We start from the raw sequence: 20863 nt of genomic DNA, 5'->3' as shown, positions 1-20863 counted from the left end.
GCTCCACGGGTCGGGTGGTGGTCGCCAGCTCCACGGGCACGGTGGCGAACAGAAACACAAAGGCTACACTGCAAGATGCAAACAACTGGCTAGCTGCAAAAATAGGATGGGCAGGTTACAATTGTCCAAGAAGTACCTAAAAGAGCAACCATAGTTCTGGAAAAAGGTCATGTGGATAGATGAGACGAAGATTAACTTGTATCAGAGTGATGGCAAGAGCAAAGTATGAAGGAGAGGAGGAACTGCCCAAGATCCAAAGCATACCACCTCATCTGTGAAACACAGTGGTGGGGATGTTATGTCCTGGGCATGTATGGCTGCTGACAGTACTGGCTCACTTATCTTCATTGTTGATGCAACTGCTGATGGTAGTAGCTTAATGAATTCTGAAGTGTATAGACACATCCTATCTGCTCAAGTTCAAACAAATACCTCAAAACGTATTGGCCAGCGGGTTCATTCTACAGCAGGACAATGATCCCAAACATACTGCTAAAGCAACAAATGAGTTTTTCAAAGCTAAAAAATGGTCAATTCTTTAGTGGCTGTCAATCACCCGATCTGACCCAATATAGCATGTGTTTTATATGCTGAAGAAAAAAAACTGAAGGGGACTTTCCCCAAAACAAGCATTAGCTAAAGAAGGCTGCAATCCAGGCCTGGCAGAGTATCACCAGTGAAGACGCCCAGCAACTGGTGATGTCCATGAATCACGGACTTCAAGCAGTCATTGCATGCAAAGGATATGCAACACAATACTAAACATGACTACTTTCATTGACATGACATTGCTGTGTCCCAAACATTATGGTGCCCTGAAGTGGGGGGACTATGTATAAACACAGCTGTAATTTCTACATGGTGAAACCAAAAGGTATAAAAATGGCCTTTATTAAAATCTGACAATGTGTACTTTAACCACATGTGATTGTTTTTTTACTACAAATCTCAAATTGTGGAATACAGAAGCAAATAAATAAATGACAGTTCTTTGTCCCAAACATTATGGAGGCCACTGCATCTGCACTGTGCAATTAAGGCGGTAATTAAATCATGCTGAGAGTGCTGATGACACAATTTAGGGAATTAGCTTGGGGTACTTATTTTGGCCAACACATGTGGCAACCCATTAATAGAGAATTATTAATTTCATAGTGTTGGCTTTCTCCCAGTCAGTGATAAAACTGTGTGATCAGCACTTACAGGCAAATACAGGCAGCAAAAGCAGGCAGGGTTCCAATCTTAGAGAAAAAAAATACTGCCAGGGCATTTAGGTTAAAATGTGGAAAATGCACACATTTTAATATAAATCTCAGATAGTAGTTAAAATTAGCATGTATTTAATATTATAACACTGGAGTAATGAGATAGGGAGGCTGTACCTGCTGGACTTGGCATTATCGGTGTTCCTGGAGGACCTCCGCCACCAGGGGGCCCCTATGAACAAAACGCACATCAGCTTTGATTGAATCATTGATTGTCTGGGTTATGCTTCTGTCAGTAACTGGGCTAAGGCATTGTTGGGTCACTGAACACTCTCAACAGAATACTAGAAAGCAGTAGACATGGGTTTTTTCCAAAGACCACAAACAAAACTGCGGGATAATTTCAACCAAAGAGGTGCAGGTTTGTACGTCAATTGGCCTCTGTAAATTGTCCATAGTTAGTAGGATAGAACTAGTGTATGGGTGATTGCTGGTCGGCGTGGATTCGGTGGGACGAAGGGCCTGTTTCCACCCTGCATCTCTAACCTAAACCAGGGGGGCAATTCTGCCCGAGTCACAGATGGAATTCAATCAATACTTAACACAAAGCTGCAACTCCCACCTTTTTTCCAGTTGTTCTATTATCATAGCCAACTTCAGTGGGAGCAATACTGAACGTGTTATACCTGGAGCACCTTATACTGGAGGCAAATCCCTTTGCTTTGACAACTTTTCTGTTGCACCCAATGACAAATAGTTACCAAGTTCAGCATTTTACACCAGCAAGTCAGTAAAATATCAAATACATAGAATTGCCCCTCTGGTTTAGGTTAGAGATGCAGCGTGGAAACAGGCCCTTCGTCCCACCGAATCCACGCCGACCAGCAATCACCCATACACTAGGGAAAATTTACAGAGGCCAATTGACGTACAAACCTGCACCTCTTTGGTTGAAATTACCCGTCCACCAAGTCCTCGCATTTCACACTAGTTGTGTGATATCCCACTTTCTTTCGCATCATCTCCCAACACACCAAGGGCAATTTATGGAGGCCAATTAACCTTCAAACCTACACATCCTTTGGGGTGTGGGAGGAAACCTGAGCACCCGGGGGAAACCCACATAGTCACAGAGAGATCGTGCAAGCTCCACACAGACAGCAACCGAGGTCAGGATCAAACCCAGGTCTCCGGTGCTGTGAGACAGCAGTTCCACCAACATAACACATGTAGGATTCCAAATGCCAAGACAAATTACTTCATTTTTAAAAATTTACCAAGACATACTTTACTTGGCCTTGGGTGTGGAGAGAAGCTACCTTCTTTCTACTTTCTCATTTAGATCAGTCAATAGTGAACCTTTTACCTATCATCAATTGCTTTGGACAAATCATTTTCCTTCATTTACACTTATTTGCCTCATGCAAGATATTCCCAAAAATGCAAATACATACCCCATATGTACCAGGAGATGAAGGGGAGTACGGAATCTGCAAAGTAAAAAAAAACACTATTTAGAGACTTCAGATCATACTTGCTTAACAATGAACAGAAATTTAAAATCTCTTGATAAAGTGTGTGTGTGTGAGAGATTATTTTTTCCCTGTTGCTTCATAGGCACACTTCTCTTTATAAATCCTCAGAAGTCCACATGTCCTGTGTTCACAGGCAAGCCAATCAAAAACATGGTCAAACTATTTACAGGATGGCTTTAGGGTCTATCACAATCCTGCCAGGCATTGCTTATTGGAATTCTCTTGGCACAATTAATGTGAAGGTGATTTTTCTTTGTCTAATATAATCCCAATCCTGCCTATCAGCATCAACAAAGGGACATGTCTTTGTAACAGCTTTTGCAAATGACACCCCCAAAAGTAATGAATAATTTTATGTACTCTCGCAATTAATGTAATAAAAACTCAACAGCCAATTTATGTACAAAAATCTCAAACAGCAATATAATAATAACCAAATTATGTTATAATTTCCTGCCTGGGTAAGACTTCTGTGCCTTCAGGCAGATATCACATGATAGATGCTAGAGGTGGGGCCCACTAAACCTCCGCAAGAATGACATTTGATTCAGCCATGTTTCTTATTTAGCTGTCTGACAACACCATCAGGAAAAAAAGATGGCTGTTCAGCTTAAAGTGAAAAATTACAACGATTAAGTTTAAGAAGTTATCAAAAAGCACAATACCATCAGTGTTTTTAAATAATACATAAAACATGTTCTATTTAATTATTAATTACTTTTTTTATTCAGACCTTTCAGTAACGTCTGAAGGAACTAAATAAATGGCGACAATATTTCTATCCATTATTCCCAAATGTCATGCTGGGGAATTGAAACTTTGCCCCGTGCTTGTCTAAGCTAGAGATACAACGTGGAAACAAACCCCTCAGCCCGCCAACTCCATTCCGACCATCGATCACCCGTTCCTACTCGTTCCATGTTAGACCACTTTCTCATCCATTCTCGACATGCTAGGGGCTTGACAAAGGCCAATTAACCTACAAACTCGTCTTTGGGATGAGGGGGTGAAACTGGAGCATCTGGAATAAGCCCATGTGATCAGAGGGAGAATGTGGAATCTCCATTCGGACAATGCCCCAAGTCAGGATGATTAGGGGGGGGATTCGGAATAGGCTGAAAGCCCAAGCCTTTCGTCCCCCTCTGCCCAGCATTCTTCTGGCGAATGTCCAGTCCCTGGAAAACAAGCTGGATGACCTCAGGGCGAGGATCAGATTCCAGCGGGACATAAGGGACTGCAACATCCTCTGCCTGACTGAAACATGGCTGACCTCACTGATTCCAGATCAGGTAATCTGCCCAACCGAGTCCTTCACTGTCCACCGTGCTGACAGAACAGAAGCATCTGGGAAATCCAAGGGTGGAGGAGTCTGCTTCATGACCAATAACAACTGGTGCAACCCTGGAAATATCAAGATGCTTTCCCATTCCTGCTCGCCGGACCTGGAGCACCTGACGATCTCATGCCGCCCATTCTACCTTCCCCGGGAGTTCGGCTCAGTGATCGTCACAGCCGTCTACATTCCACCGCAGGCGGACACCGACGTGGCACTTTCGGCCCTACACGATGTGCTATGTCGACGTCAAAACAAGTACCCGGATGCGGCTATGGTGGTGGCTGGAGATTTTAATAAATCAAATCTCAAGAAGGTCATGCCGAACTTCTACCAACACATCACGTGTGCCACCAGGGGGGAGAGAACTTTGGACCACTGCTACACACCGTTCAGGAAAGGCTACAAGGCCGTTTCACTCCCTCCCCTAGGAAAATCTGACCACGCTGCTATTTTCCTGTTGCCGGAGTATAAACAGAGGATAGTTCGGGAAGCGGTAGAGACGAGGGACGTAAAGCGGTGGTCCGACCAGTCAGAGGCCATGCTGCAAGATGCACTGAGTGATGTCGACTGGAATATGTTCGAAGCAAGTTCCAGTGACGTCAGTGAGTTCGCGGAAGCAGTCACGGACTTCATCGCAACAGTAACCGACAACATCGTCCCCACGGTAAGGGTAAGCACCTTTCCGAACCAAAAACCCTGGGTAGACAGGTCTGTTCGTGTGGCCCTGAATGCTCGCACCGCTGCCTACAACTCGGGCCTGGCATCAGGAAACATGGACGTCTACAAGGCAGAGTCCTACCGACTGCGAAGGGCGGTGAAGGACGCAAAGAGAAGGTACAGGGACAAGATGGAGTTACAGATGGAGCAGCAGGACACCAGAAGCCTGTGGCAGGGGTTACGGATTGTAACCAACTACCGGAGCACCCCTCCCTCATCCGCAAGTGCCGGCACCTCCCTAGCTGACGACCTGAACTCCTTTTACGCTCGTTTCGAGAGGGGCAACACCACTCCAGGTCTGCCGACTATCGACAATACCGCCAGCGGGCTGGCTACCGAAGCTGAAGGGAGGAATGTGCACACATTCTCGCTGTCCGAGCACGACGTGAGGAGGGCACTGACACGGGTGAACACGAGAAAAGCTGCAGGCCCCGATGGCATCTCGGGGCGAGTACTCAAGTCCTGTGCTACGCAGCTAGCTCCAGTGCTCACTACATTATTCAACCTCTCCCTGGACAAGTCCGTGGTCCCTGCCTGCTTCAAAAAATCCATCATTGTACCGGTACCAAAAAATGCCTCCCCAGCCTGTCTGAATGACTACCGTCCGGTGGCCCTTACCTCGGTAGTCATGAAATGCTTTGAGAGGCTGGTGAAGAATCACATCTGCGCCTTCCTCCCTCGGAACATGGACCCGTTGCAGTTCGCATACCGTCCGAACAGGTCCACGGACGATGCGGTCTCCCAGGTCTTGCACACCGCTCTCTCCCATCTGGACAGCCAGAAGGGGGGCTACGTGAGGATGCTGTTCATAGACTACAGTTCAGCCTTCAACACGATAGTCCCCACCAGACTGGCCGGGAAGCTAATGGAATTGGGGCTCAACACCTCCCTGTGTGCCTGGGTCCTGGACTTTCTCACCGCCAGGCCCCAGGTAGTCAAGATGGGAGGGAATACATCGGAGTCCCTCACCCTGAGCACAGGATCGCCCCAGGGTTGCGTCCTCAGCCCCCTATTGTACTCCCTGTACACACATGACTGTGTGGCTAGGTTCAGCTCCAATTCAATAATTAAGTTTGCTGATGACACTGTGGTGGTGGGCCTGATCTCAGACAACGATGAGAAGGCCTACCGGGAGGAGGTGGCTGATCTAGCACTCTGGTGCCAGGATAACAGCCTCCTCTTGAACATCAAAAAAACGAAGGAGCTGATCATGGACTTTAGGAGGGCACATCATCCGAGGACGTACACTCCATTGAGGATAAATGGGGATCCTGTGGATAGGGTGAACTGTTTCAAATATCTGGGAGTCCACATCTCTGAGGATATGACATGGGCATCACACGCCTCAGCACTCGTGAGTAAGGCAAGGCAGCGCCTTTACCACCTCAGGCAATTGAGGAAATTCAGAGTGTCTCCGAGGATCCTCCAGTGCTTCTACGCAGCGGCGGTAGAAAGCATCTTGTCCGGGAACATTACCATCTGGTTTGGGAATTGCTCTGCCAAGGACAAGAAGGCTCTGCAGAGAGTAGTGCGTTCGGCCGAACGCACTATGGGAACTTCACTCACCCCCCTGCAGGAACTATACAACAGGAGGTGCAACTCCAGAGCAAACAAAATCATGGGAGACCCCTTCCACCCCTGCAACGGACTGTTCCAGCTGCTACGGTCAGGCAAACGCCTCCGTTGCCATGCGGTGAGAACGGAGAGGTTGAGGAGGAGTTTCTTCCCAGAGGCAATTCGGACTGTAAACGCCTATCTCACCAGGGACTAACTCTACAGAACGTTTTTCCTTCCATTATTTATTATGTAAAAGAATATGTGTGTTATGATTGTGTTTATAATTTGTTTGGTTGTTTTGTTGTTTGTCTTTTGCACAAAAGTCCGCGAGCATTGCCACTTTCATTTCACTGCACATCTCGTATGTGTATGTGACAAATAAACTTGACTTGACTTGACTTACCCAGGTCTCTGGTGCTGAGAGGCAGCATCTTATTGCCACGGTTCTGCCCAATAAAAAAAAAAATTCTGAACTCAGTGGACACCTGTCAAAAGTTCGATAAATAACTGCGGGAATTATCCGCAAAATCCCATGCTTTCTTAAAGACATACATCACTCAGAATGAGCAAAGTAGAGCTATGGAATCTTTAATATTTACTTGGAAGAGCAGAAAGTGCTTCTATTCTGTGGATCATCCAAGCCCTGCCTCAGTGGAGACTTCTGTGCTCTAAACTGTGTCCCCCTCTAAGCCAGAGTATCCCAATTTAGAACAGTATTATTACTATGCTGCCATCATCAGGCCCAAGACCTGGAATAGCACGAGAGCACTATTCCAGTGCTTTTTAACAGCTGGGAAAAAACTCTCCCTGAATCTGGAGGTATGTGTTTTCCAACTTCAGTATCTCTTGCCTGATGGGAGAGGGGAGAGGAAGGAGTGACTGGGGTGAGACTGCTCCTTGATTATGATGGTGGCCTGCTGATGCAGTGTGAAGTGGAAATGGAGCCAAAGCATTACGTTGCTTTGCATAATGGTTTGGCTTGCGTCCACAACCACCATCTCCAAAACCATCGCATTCAAAACTGTAAACCATTCAATCCTTATGAATGATCAATTTTCAAGTTTGCCAACTGCACCAGTACAGGGGCTCTCTGGGTAACAATTAACCTGTTTTTCAGTAATCTGATTTTCTACAAATTCTCCATACATTTGTAAATCATTTTTAATGCTAGCAATATTCTCTGGTGTCTGGAAACAATACATGTTCTTTAGATTAATTATGGGTATAATTAAGGTGGCTACTCAATTAAATTACAGCAAGTTTACACAAACTGATAGGATGTGCGTTACTATAGAAAATGTGTGTTTCTGACTTGGAGAATTGGCTTATGGACACTTCCCTGGCACGGAACCCTTACGTAACTGATGGACTGACTTTTTTTTTGTCTAACAGAGTCCCTTCACTTCCCCCACTTACAGTACACTCTTGACCGAGTAAATCTGGCAGATTTTGAGGGTCATCCTTAATGGACGAAAAGTCCTAGTGGTGGAAGGTGGGATTACTCTTTCTGCCGTCACTAACATGATGGGCCAAATGGCCTCCTATGTTATCAATTTTATATGGTTCTTTATTACATTGGCTGTTAGATATTCGTAACAAAGAAAATGGATGCAAAAGAGTTGTGCCGTATGAGATGATACCAAATAGAATCCAAACGTTTCCAAGATGATCTAATGGAGATCTTGATGTCAGCAGAAGTGTAGACTTGAAGTTATTCCCACTTGAAGGCATCAAAGCATTGCAAAATCCAAGAGGAACTCACGAGTGCTTCATTACCATGAGAGTGTTGCAATTTCTCAGAGGGCAGTGAATCTCTCGAACTTTCTACCCCGCAGGTTGCGGAGGCCAGGTCACAGGGCATTGGTAAAGAGTTAATACATTTTTGTAAGATCAGGATGATGGGGAACCACCACAGATGAGGAGCTGAGGCCTGAGCAGGCAAGTCCTATTTTCTTATGCTCTTCCATACGGAGCGGCTAAGACAAATGGTATTTATAAGGATGATAAATAAAGGAATAGAATGTTATATTAAAGGTAGAGGACACAATAAACTGTGTGGAATGCAAACACAGAGATGGATCTGTTGGGAAAAACGCCTTATTACTATACTGTGACACATGTGTAACAGCATGTAAAAGCAGTATTACTCACTGAGTTAGCATTAGAAGGATTAGGCCATGGTCGTCCAGCCCCGGGACCCCTGAAATTTAAATACATTATTTTAACTCTTGGTTCAATTTTGTGTCACTAAGTCTTTATAAGTCTCCATTAAACCTTCAATTATCTTTAATCTTCAGATCAACTAAACCCATCCATGGTGCAAGCTTCAAAATTGTATAAAATAATATCCAAGTAGTAAAAAGGACCAAAAATGATAAACATGTCTTTACCCTCACAAGTTTGAAGTCATGCAAGCAAAGGAAATACCTTGTAATCAACAATATATTGGAAGTTTATACCTACTTATCTCCACTTTTTAACAATTTATGTGAACACAAGCAAGAAACTTACATGTTCATTCCCGCCATGCCGGGACCTATTGAATTGGGTGGAGGTCTCATTGAACCGCCATAGCTCTGCAACAATAACCAAGGATCAGACTACCATAACGAGAAGGAAACCAGTGAAGAGCAAGGAAGGGAAGAAAAAAAAAGTTAATGTTATTACACACATTCCCAATACGTGCCAAAAGAAAACAGTGCCAACTGATGTCAAGCTGATTCTCAGTCTCAATTTGCAGTCATTTTCTTGGTAATTTCAAACCCAAAGGGATCTTACAGTCCCAAGAGGATAATTACTTTGATCATCTGGCATCTACCCAAATGTAATCAGGTGTCATAAGCACTACACATTCAGCCCCTTCGTAAAGTAATAAAAGCACAAATATCAATTGTGATTTTCCTCCCCATACCCATCCACAACCCAACTGCCTTAAAATACCTAATCAGCAATTAAAGGGTAACCCGAGAAAAAAATATCCAATTGAGTACAAAATTGAGGCTGAACATGCCTATGCACAACACATGTCATGCCTTCAAATTCCGCAGTTTAGTGTATTACAAGTTGCACCTTCAACAGTATTGCCATTTGGAGGTGCAATTTTTAAAATCCTACTGAACTGTAGAAGATGAAGGTAGGAAATGGTGTGATATGCTGAAAATACAACAGAAGTGCTTCACTTTTTAGGATTGGATTTGAACCCCCAACCTTCTGACTGAGAAGTGAGAATAATATCCAAAGAACCAGGGCTGAGACAGGAACTTTCACTGGCCTACGTTCCTCATCTCCCGAGATCAAGGCTACTGTGAACAACCAAGATGACCAAATCCAGACCGGATAACTAAGATTAAACTGAGACTTTAGTGGCACATTGTGTATTCAGTGGCCATTGGAAATACTACTTTCACTAAATGAAAACAAGGGGTCATTTTCAACTGATCTGCATGAACCTAAATTAACAAAATAAAACACTCATCATAGAAGCAGGAAGAAGCTAATCAGCCATACCAGGGCTTAGGTCATAAGGTCATAAGTAATAGGAGTAGAATTAGGCCATTCAGCCCATCATGCCTACTCCGCCATTCAATCATGGCTGATCTATCCCTCTCTCCTAACCACATTCTCCTGCCTTCTCCCCATAACGTCTGGCACCTGTACGAATCAAGAGTCTATCTATCCCTGCCTTTAAAATATCCATCGACGGCCTCCACAGCCTTCTGTGGCAAAGAATTCTACAGATTCACCGCCCTCTGACCAAATTAATTTCTCCTTATCTCCTTCCTAAAAGAATGTCCTTTAATTCTGAGCCTATGACCTCGAGTACTGCAAGACTAAAAGTTGATAGATGTTTCTGTACTGCTTACCTGCTGTCCCATTGGGCCCATCCCTCGTGGAGGAGGGTTCATTCTCTGCATTGGCCCACCCATACCAGGATGTTCTGTAATAGGGAGAACAAACATTATTAAGTGAACACCACAGAATTTTATTTCGACTCCTAAATGGAGTTGGGAATATATCTCACCTTGCTGCCGTGTGGGATCCAATGCGTTTGGTAGCAATGGCTGTGCACCGGGAACACCACCTGGAGGCTAAAAGCAATTGCAGAATTACTCAACTGCATCCAAGTTCACAAACGCTCCCTCTACTCAACGCGTTTAAGGGATATTCATGTGCCAAATGGTTAATGAAGGAGAGTCGAGGCAAGGCAAAGTGCGCAGGTTCACAGTAGGAGTGGCTACAAAGGATGAATCATTGCAGATTTCCTGCATTCAACTTACTAAATATAGCATTTTAACTTGCACACTTGAAGTATCATGAAGAAATTATAAAAACAAAGTTTCATGAAATGACATATACTGAAGCACCAAAACAACTCCTGTGTTCTTCCTTTGTGTCCCCTCCTCTCCTAGTTGATTTTCTCCTCCTACCCACGCCTCAAAATTATGAATCCACTGATGCTTCGCTCAAGTGGTCATCTTGTGTGTGAACAAAGTAGCAAGTGTTAAGTTGCGTTTTCAACTGCTGGCAGCATCAAAAATCCAAAGTGTTGAGAGCAATCTTTACACTGGGAGGCCACTGGATAGCGATGAAAAGCAGAAACACTTCTGAACATCGTACCTCCCTCGTGGAGTTTCCCCAAGGCAATTTGGAAACTAACCCAAATTCCAGCTGGGATCCATAATCAAGCAAAAACAAAAATAAATCTTGCATAGGGATCAACTGTACCTTCAGCTACTGAATGGGATATTTATTTATTTAATCATGTATTTGTTTATTTATTTATTTATTGCAAAATGCAGATCCATTCAAAAAGTACACATCTAATGAAAGTATGCTTACGAAGCTCTCTTTGATTAAAAATCTTTTTATTTCATCTACAATCTTCTCAAATGTTCCAAGTAAAGGGCCTGTCCCACTTGGGCGTCATTTGCGCGTAACTTACGCAATATCATCTATGCGTCACAACGCATGACACGTTGCGCGTGGTGACGTAGGCAGTGACGTGCGGTCGCGCGCGGCGCCCTACAATTTTGGGATGTACAAAATCTTCGTGTTCCATCCGCGTGATGCGCAAATGACACCCATGTGGGACAGGCCCTTAACACTCCAACTTTTCTTCATTGATGTGGACTTTAGCAAGGCCTTTGGCAAGGTCCCGCAGAGTAGGCTGGTTCGTAAGGTTGGAACCCATGGGATCTAGACTTTTAGCTAATTGTATAAAATAATGGATTGATGGCAGCAGGAAGAACATCGTAACGGAAGTTGTTTTTCCAGATTGGAGATATGCAAACCAATGGCATGCCGTAGGGATCAGTGCTGCCTCCTCTGTCATTTGTTGCACACATTATTAGGTTGATAATGGCGATGATGTGATTTGTAAGTTTGCAGTTAACTCCAGAATTAATGGTACAGTGAACAGTGAAATAAATTCTCTACAAGATGATACAGCAGGATAAATGAGGGTAGAAGAAATAGGTAGCAAGTTGAAAAGTAAAAGTGGCAGGCAGACAAAACCAGGGCAAAAATCAAAAAGGGCCACCTTTCAACATAATTGTATAAGGGGTAAGAGTGTTGTAAAAACAAGCCTGAAGGCTTTGTGTCTCAATGCAAGAAGCATTCGTAATAAGGTGGATGAGTTGAATGTGCAGATAGCTATTAATGACTATGATATAGTTGGGATCACGGAGACATGGCTCCAGGGTGACCAAGGCTGGGAGCTGAACATCCAGGGTATTCAATATTCAGGAGAGATAGACAGAAAGGAACAGGAGGTGGGGTAGCGTTACTGATTAGAGAGGGGATTAATGCAATGGAAAGGAAGGACATTAGTTTGGAGGATGTGGAATCGGTATGGGTAGAGCTGCGAAACACTAAGGGGCAGAAAACGCTGGTGGGTGTTGTGTACAGGCCACCTAACAGTAGTAGTGAAGTTGGAGATGGTATCAAACAGGAAATTAGAAATGCGTGCGACAAAGGCAAAGTTATAATGGGTGACTTCAATCTACATATAGATTGGGTGAATCAAATTGGCAGGGGTGCTGAGGAAGAGGATTTCTTGGAATGTATGCGGGATAGTTATCTAAATCAACATGTAGAGGAACCAGCGAGAGAGCAGGCTATTTTAGACTGGGTATTGAGTAATGAGGAAGGGTTAGGTAGCAATCTTGTTGTACGTGCCCCCTTGGGCAAGAGTGACCATAATATGGTTGAGTTCTTCACTAGGATGGAGAGTGACATTGTTAATTCAGAAACTATGATTCTGAACTTAAAGAAAGGTAACTTTGATGGTATGAGACGTGAATTGGCCAAGATTGACTGGCAATTAATTCTAAAAGGGTTGACGGTGGATATGCAATGGAAGACATTTAAAGACTGCATGGATGAACTACAAAAATTGTTCATACCAGTTTGGCAAAAGAATAAATCAGGGAAGGTAGTACATCCATGGATAACAAGGGAAATCAGGGATAGTATCAAAGCGAAGGATGATGCGTACAAATTAGCCAGAAAAAGCAGCATACCGGAGGACTGGGAGAAATTCAAAGACCAGCAGAGGAGGACAAAGGGCTTAATTAGGAAAGGGAAAATAGATTATGAAAGAAAACTGGCAGGAAACATAAAAACTGACTGCAAAAGTTTTTATTGATATGTGAAAAGAAAGAGATTAGTTAAAACAAATGTAGGTCCCTTGCAGTCAGAAACAGGTGAGTTGATCATGGGGAACAAGGATATGGCGGACCAATTGAATAACTACTTTGGTTCCGTCTTCACTAAGGAAGACATAAATAATTTGCCGGAAATAGCAGGGGACCGCGGGTCAAAGGAGTTGGAGCAATTGAGTGAAATCCAGGTTAGCCGGGAAGTGGTGTTGGGTAAATTGAATGGATTAAAGGCCGATAAATCCCCAGGGCCAGATAGGCTGCATCCCAGAGTACTTAAGGAAGTAGCTCCAGAAATATTGGATGCATTAGTGATAATCTTTCAAAACTCTTTAGATTCTGGAGTAGTTCCTGAAGATTGGCGGGTAGCAAACGTAACCCCACTTTTTAAGAAGGGAGGGAGAGAGCAAATGGGGAATTACAGACCAGTTAGTCTAACATCGGTAGTGGGGAAACTGCTAGAGTCAGTTATTAAAGATGGGATAGCAGCACATTTGGAAAGTGGTGAAATCATTGGACAAAGTCAGCATGGATTTACGAAAGGTAAATCATGTCTGACGAATCTTATAGAATTTTTCGAGGATGTAACTAGTAGCGTGGATAGGGGAGAACCAGTGAATGTGGTGTATCTGGACTTCCAGAAGGCTTTCGACAAGGTCCCACATAAGAGATTAGTATACAAACTTAAAGCACACGGCATTGGGGGTTCAGTATTGATGTGGATAGAGAACTGGCTGGCAAACAGGAAGCAAAGAGTAGGAGTAAACGGGTCCTTTTCACAATGGCAGGCAGTGACTAGTGGGGTACCGCAAGGCTCAGTGCTGGGACCCCAGCTATTTACAATATATATTAATGATCTGGATGAGGGAATTGAAGGCAATATCTCCAAGTTTGCGGATGACACTAAGCTGGGGGGCAGTGTTAACTGTGAGGAGGATGCTAGGAGACTGCAAGGTGACTTGAATAGGCGGGGTGAGTGGGCAAATGTTTGGCAGATGCAGTATAATGTGGATAAATGTGAGGTTATCCATTTTGGTGGCAAAAACGGGAAAGCAGACTATTATCTAAATGGTGGCCGATTGGGAAAGGGGGAGATGCAGCGAGACCTGGGTGTCATGGTACACCAGTCATTCAAGGTAGGCATGCAGGTGCAGCAGGCAGTAAAGAAAGCGAATGGTATGTTAGCTTTCATTGCAAATGGATTTGAGTATAGGAGCAGGGAGGTTCTACTGCAGTTGTACAGGGTCTTGGTGAGACCACACCTGGAGTATTGCGTACAGTTTTGGTCTCCAAATCTGAGGAAGGACATTATTGCCATAGAGGGAGTGCAGAGACGGTTCACCAGACTGATTCCTGGGATGTCAGGACTGTCTTATGAAGAAAGACTGGATAGACTTGGTTTATACTCTCTAGAATTTAGGAGAGGGGATCTTATAGGAACTTACAAAATTCTTAAGGGGTTGGACAGGCTAGATGCAGGAAGATTGTTCCCGATGTTAGGGAAGTCCAGGACAAGGGGTCACAGCTTAAGGATAAGGGGGAAAATGGCAAAGGATAAGGATAAGGATAAGGGCGGCAAAATGGCGGCGGCGCGGGCGCACCGCGACGCCCTGTGTCTCCCTAGAATGGGAAAAATAGCAACGATCCCCTTACCTGCTTCAAGGCTGCTCACTCGGAGCAGTCTTGTACTCATCTCGTACAGCCGACAGGAACTTCTGGACTTCGGTTCCTGCGGCTGCAACAACTTTTTGGACAATTTCCCTCTTCCGTCTGAGCTCATCAGAGCAACAGAGCACCCGACTGGAGACCGCCAGGTGAGTCGCGGGGTTGGAGACCGCCATCCGACCCGCGGAGCCCAACCGACCCTCGGCCCTCGCCCGACTCCCGGTTCTCGCCCGATCCCCGGCCCTGACCCGACCCCCGGTCCTCGCCCGACTCCCGGCCCTCACCGGATCCCCGGTCCTCGCCCGATCCCCGGTCCTCGCCCGACGCCCGACTCCCGGCCCACGCCCGACTCCCGGCCCACGCCCGACGCCCGGCCCTCACCGGATCCCCGGTCCTCACCGGATCCCCGGTCCTCGCCCGACTCCCGGCCCACGCCCGACCCCCGGTCCTCACCCGATCCCCGGCCCTCCCGGCCCACGCCCGATCCCCGGCCCTCACCCGACCCCCGGTCCTCCCCCGACTCCCGGCCCTGACCCGACCCCCGGCCCTCGCCCGACTCCCGGCCCTCACCCGACTCCCGGTCCTCACCGGATCCCTGGCCCTGGCCCGCCCTCACTCCCGGTCATCCCCCGTCCTCGCCCGACTCCCGGCCCCCGCCCTATCCCCGGCCCTGACCCTACCCCCGACCCCCCGACCCCCCCCGACCCACGCCCGACTCCCGGTCTCACCGATCCCCGGCCCTGACCCGACCCCCGGTCCTGGCCCGACTCCCGGTACTCACCCGATCCCCGGAGCCCAACCGTCCCGCGGAGCTGGTGAACGCCAGGTGAGTCCCGGAGCTGGAGAACGCCGTGGAGCTGGAGAACGCCGCGGAGCTGGAGAACGCCGTGGAGCTGGAGACCACCACCCGACCCGTGGAGCTGGAGACCACCACCCGACCCGTGGAGCTGGAGACCACCACCCGACCCGTGGAGCTGGAGACCACCACCCGACCCGTGGAGCTGGAGACCACCACCCGACCCGTGGAGCTGGAGACCACCACCCGACCCGACCTGGAGACCACCACCCGACCCGTGGAGCTGGAGACCACCACCCGACTCGTGGAGCTGGAGACCACCACGACCCGTGGAGCTGGAGACCACCACCCGACCCGTGGAGCTGGAGACCGCCACCCGACCCGTGGAGCTGGAGACCTCCACCCGACCCGTGGAGCTGGAGACCACCACCCGACCCGGGGAGCTGGAGACCACCACCCGACCCATGGAGCTGGAGAACGCCACCCGACCCGTGGAGCTGGAGACCACCACCCGACCCGTGGAGCTGGAGAACGCCACCCGACCCGTGGAGCTGGAGACCACCACCCGACCCGTGGAGCTGGAGACCACCACCCGACCCATGGAGCTGGAGAACGCCAGGTAGGCCCCGGGGCTGGAGACCATCAGCAGAGCCGCGGGGCTGAAGACCGCCTGCGGAGTAACGCAGACGCGGAGCAACGGAGCGGCAGAACACCAGCGCGCACCAAGCCAGCTCGGCCCACCAGAAGCACCAACAGACGGCGACGGGTACGAAAACACCGCCAGGGACGCAGAGGTGGGTTAAAGGCCAGGTTAGAGCTAGCCCCTCACAGGGCAGCGATTCCTAGCCTTTTCCTCACCAACGTGCGCTCACTGGCAAACAAAATGGATGAACTCCGGCTAAGGATCACCTCCCACAACCGGATCAAGGACTGCAACATCTTGATCTTCACTGAAACTTGGCTCAACACTGACGTTCCTGACAGCGCCATCCAGCTATCGGGGCGTCATTTACTCCGAGCGGACAGGACATCAGACTCTGGTAAGACCGGAGGGGGGGGTCTGTGCATTTATGTAAACAAAGCATGGTGCACGGACTCCACCATCATCGAGAGTCACTGCTCAGCTAACCTTGAATTCCTCTTGGTTAGATGCAGACCGTTCTATCTGCCCAGAGAGTTCACCTCCACTGTTGTGACTGCAGCCTACATCCCTCCTGATGCTAATGCCAAGCTTGCAATGAAAGAGCTGCATACTGCCATTAGCAAACAACAGACTCACAACCCCGAGGCAGCCTTCATTGTTGCGGGTGACTTCAATCACTCCAACCTGAAGACTGTACTCCCCTAATTCCACCAACATGTATCCTTCCCCACTAGAGTAGACAAGACACTGGACAAAGTCTACACCAACATGGCTGAAGCTTACAAAGCCATCCCCCTCCCCCACCTTGGTCAGTCTGATCACGTCTCATTGTTCCTGCTCCCTAAGTACTCCCCACTCATCAGACGGGTTAAACCAACTGTAAGGACAGTTAAAGTCTGGTCAGAGGAAGCGGACTTCACACTTCAGCAGTGTTTTGGAAACACTGACTGGAAGGCGTTTGCAGCCCAGGCCACCCTTGACTCTCACACGGACATTGATTCCTATACATCCTCTGTTCTGGACTTTATAAACTCCACCATCAATAGTGTCACCTCCCTCAAACAGGTGACCATATACCCGAATCAGAAGCCATGGATGAACAGCGAGGTCAGGCTACTGCTGAAAGCACGGGACACCGCTTTCAGGTCAGGCGATGCTCGAGCCTACAGTTCATCCAGGGCTAACCTGAAGAGGGGCATCAGGAAGGCCAAGCACTGCCATAAGCTCAGGATTGAGGAGCACTTCAACAACAACTCCGACCCCCGACGCATGTGGCAAGGCATCCAGGCCATCACGGACTACAGACCCTCCAACATCACCCCCACATCCAGCGACGCCTCCTTCCTTGAGGAGCTTAACCACTTCTATGGCCGCTTCGACAGGGACAATCTAGAGACAGCCATCAAGGCTGTGCTACCTGCCGATCACCAACCCCTCACACTCACCCCCTACGACGTGTACGTGGCACTGTGTAGGACTAATGCACGTAAGGCTGCTGGCCCTGACGGCATCCCCGGGCGCGTGCTCAGTGCCTGTGCTGCGCAGCTGACAGCCGTCTGGACTGACATCTTCACCCTGTCACTTGCCCAAGCAGTTGTCCCCACTTGCCTTAAAGCCACCTCCTTCGTGCCAGTGCCAAAACACTCCACTGCGGCAAGCCTCAACGACTTCCGCCCAGTTGCACTTACCCCCATCATCACCAAGTGCTTCGAGAGGCTGGTCCTGGCACACCTCAAAAGCTGCCTACCCCCCCACACTGGATCCCTATCAGTTTGCCTACCGCAAGAACAGGAGTACGGACGATGCCATCTCAACGGCACTTCACTCCGCCCTCTCCCACCTTGACAACAGAGACACTTATGTAAGAATGCTGTTCATCGATTACAGCTCAGCATTCAACACCATTATTCCATCAAAACTGATCACCAAACTCGGTAACCTGGGCATCGACCCCTCCCTCTGCAACTGGATACTGGACTTTCTAACCAACAGACCCCAGTCTGTGAGGTTAGACAAGCACACCTCTTCAACCCTCACCCTGAACACCGGCGTTCCTCAGGGCTGTGTGCTGAGCCCCCTCCTCTACTCCCTCTTCACCTATGACTGCACACCTGTACATGGTACTAACACCATCATCAAGTATGCAGATGATACAACGGTGATTGGCCTCATCAGCAACAACGATGAGCTGGCCTACAGGGAGGAGGTCCAGCACTTAGCAGCATGGTGCGCTGACAACAACCTGGCCCTCAACTCCAAGAAGACCAAGGAGCTCATTGTAGACTTCAGGAAGTCCAGAGGTGGCACGCACACCCCCATCCACATTAACGGGACGGAGGTGGAACGTGTTTCTAGCTTCAGGTTCCTGGGAGTCAACATCTCCGATGACCTCTCTTGGACCCACAATACCTCGACTCTGATCAAGAAGGCTCATCAGCGTCTCTTCTTCCTGAGGAGACTGAAGAAGGTCCATCTGTCTCCTCAGATCCTGGTGAACTTCTACCGCTGCACCATCGAGAGCATCCTTACCAACTGCATCACAGTATGGTATGGCAACTGCTCTGTCTCCGACCGGAAGGCACTGCAGAGGGTGGTGAAAATTGCCCAACGCATCACCGGTTCCACGCTCCCCTCCATTGAGTCTGTCCAAAGCAAGCGCTGTCTGCGGAGGGCGCTCAGCATCGCCAAGGACTGCTCTCACCCCAACCATGGACTGTTTACCCTCCTACCATCCGGGAGGCGCTACAGGTCTCTCCGTTGCCAAACCAGCAGGTCGAGGAACAGCTTCTTTCCGGCGGCTGTCACTCTACTAAACAACGTACCTCGGTGACTGCCAATCACCCCCCCCCCCCCCCGGACACTTATTATTTTTTTTTTTATTCAAATCGTTTGCTATGTCGCTCTTCAAGGGAGATGCTAAATGCATTTCGTTGTCTCTGTACTGTACACTGACAATGACAATTAAAATTGAATCTGAATCTGAATCTGAATCTGAAATCCTTTAAAACCGAGATGAGAAGAACTTAGAGGGGTGTGAATCTCTGCAACTCTCTGGTACAGAGGGTAGTTGAGGCCACTTCATTGGCTATATTTAAGAGGGAGTTAGACGTGGCCCTTGTGGCTAAGGGGATCAGGGGGTATGGAGAGAAGGCAGGTACGGGATACCGAGTTGGATGATCAGCCATGATCATATTGAATGGCGGTGCAGGCTCGAAGGGCCGAATGGCCTACTCCTGCACCTAATTTCTATGTTTCTATGTTTCTATATAGATCAAATGGTAAAGTGGGTAAGGAAGTGGCTGATGGAATTTAACTTGACTGATGGAGACTTCCGGTGGCGCTATGGAGACCTAAGTCCAGCGCCAACCAGCTCCGTACCGAGGAAAGTAAAAAACGGGAGAAAACGGGACCTACCTGCAGCGATCGTAATCTGAAACGGCAGCCTGCGTGACGTCATCAGGCCTGCGACTTAAGGTATGTCGCTACAACACACCCCCCCCCCCCCCCGTGGAAAAAAATCGGGTAAAGGAAGACCCCAGATGGAAGAAGAAGGCCCTACAGAAGCCTCGGCCTCAGTTACAGCGATGGCCCAGGAAGAACTTCCAAAGAAAACTAAAGGGAGAAAATCGGAAATGGAAGATCTTAAAATCTTTCTGGCTGCTGAAATGAAGATTTTTGGAGAGAAATTTCAAAAGGCATTAGACACCTTCAAGGTAGATTTTAGAGCAGAAATGCTCGCCACAGTCCAACAAATGTTTGAAAGCTGGAAGACGACGAGGGAGGAAGAGGTCAAAGACCAGATGGAAGTGATGGAAGCTAGATTCGTTTCGGTGGAAACAAAGGTTCAAGCAGAGGTGGACCCCATTCGCCACGAACTTGACCAACACAGAATAGCGATAACCGAGCTTGAGAAATGGGCGGCGACAAGTGCGGAAACAGTCAGTCAGCTCCTTACTGAAAACCAACGCCTCACAAACATGGTGAGCAAATTAAATGATAAATGTATTGATCTGGAGGGGCGTCAAAGACGTAAGAATCTAAGAATTGTAGGGGTGAAAGAAGGAAGCGAGAGGGAAATGGGCACTCGGGATTTCGTGGCAGACCTTCTATATAAAGTCTTAAAATTGGATCACAAACCTCTACTCGGCCGAGCCCATAGAGCGCAGCGACGTCGTACACAAGATGTTGCCCATCCAAGACAAATTATCGTAAAAGTCCTACAGGATCATGAATTTGATGAGATAATGAAGAAAAGTGTTCGGAGCGGTCAACTTATTTTTGAAGGCGTGAGATTTAGCATTTACCGAGATTACTCGACAGAGGTCTTCAAGAAAAGAATGCTGTTCAATGAGACCAAAAGAATATTGAAGAGTGTACCGGATTTGAAATACAGCCTGCTCTATCCCGCAAGACTAAGAGTCACCTACAATTCCAATGAGTTATTTTTTACAGACCATGAAAAAGCACTCGAATACGCCAAGGAAGTCGGTAACGTGCCCACAGACTGAAGAATCTACATCACTCCTTAGGAGCCATGGACTACGATGACCGTCAGATCGAAAAGGACCTTTAAAATTCGTTCAAGAACTTTAAAGACACTTGGAACCCGAAAATGATGGAGGACATTGGATAAAAACTGTGATTTTTCGAGGGTTTTTCCCTCTTTTTTCTCTTTTTTGTTTTGGCTCTTTTTCGGTTACTAATCATTACTATTATATGTAAATTCATATCTAACTATATAGGTAACAAC

The 20863-nt window shown here is 47.5% G+C and overlaps 1 protein-coding gene across 1 annotated transcript in view; it reads right to left on the bottom strand.

Moving 5' to 3' along the window:
* Positions 1-231: 231 nt before the first annotated feature.
* The window catches only part of LOC129700666 (single-stranded DNA-binding protein 3-like), a 35160-nt gene continuing 14528 nt past the window's right edge, over positions 232-20863 (bottom strand). The window contains exons 5-10 of the mRNA XM_055641247.1: positions 10372-10438; positions 10214-10287; positions 8862-8950; positions 8502-8550; positions 2660-2695; positions 232-1437 (exon numbers count right to left, since the gene is read on the bottom strand). Coding sequence (XP_055497222.1) covers positions 1330-1437; positions 2660-2695; positions 8502-8550; positions 8862-8950; positions 10214-10287; positions 10372-10438 — 423 coding nt within the window. The 3' untranslated portion in view covers positions 232-1329. The remainder of the gene's footprint in view (positions 1438-2659; positions 2696-8501; positions 8551-8861; positions 8951-10213; positions 10288-10371; positions 10439-20863) is intronic.

Source organism: Leucoraja erinacea, chromosome 10 (assembly GCF_028641065.1).
Source record: "Leucoraja erinacea ecotype New England chromosome 10, Leri_hhj_1, whole genome shotgun sequence".
Classification (NCBI taxonomy): Eukaryota; Metazoa; Chordata; class Chondrichthyes; order Rajiformes; family Rajidae; genus Leucoraja; species Leucoraja erinaceus.
Note: the sequence above shows the minus strand (reverse complement) of the source record. Positions and strands in the feature narration are given on the sequence as shown.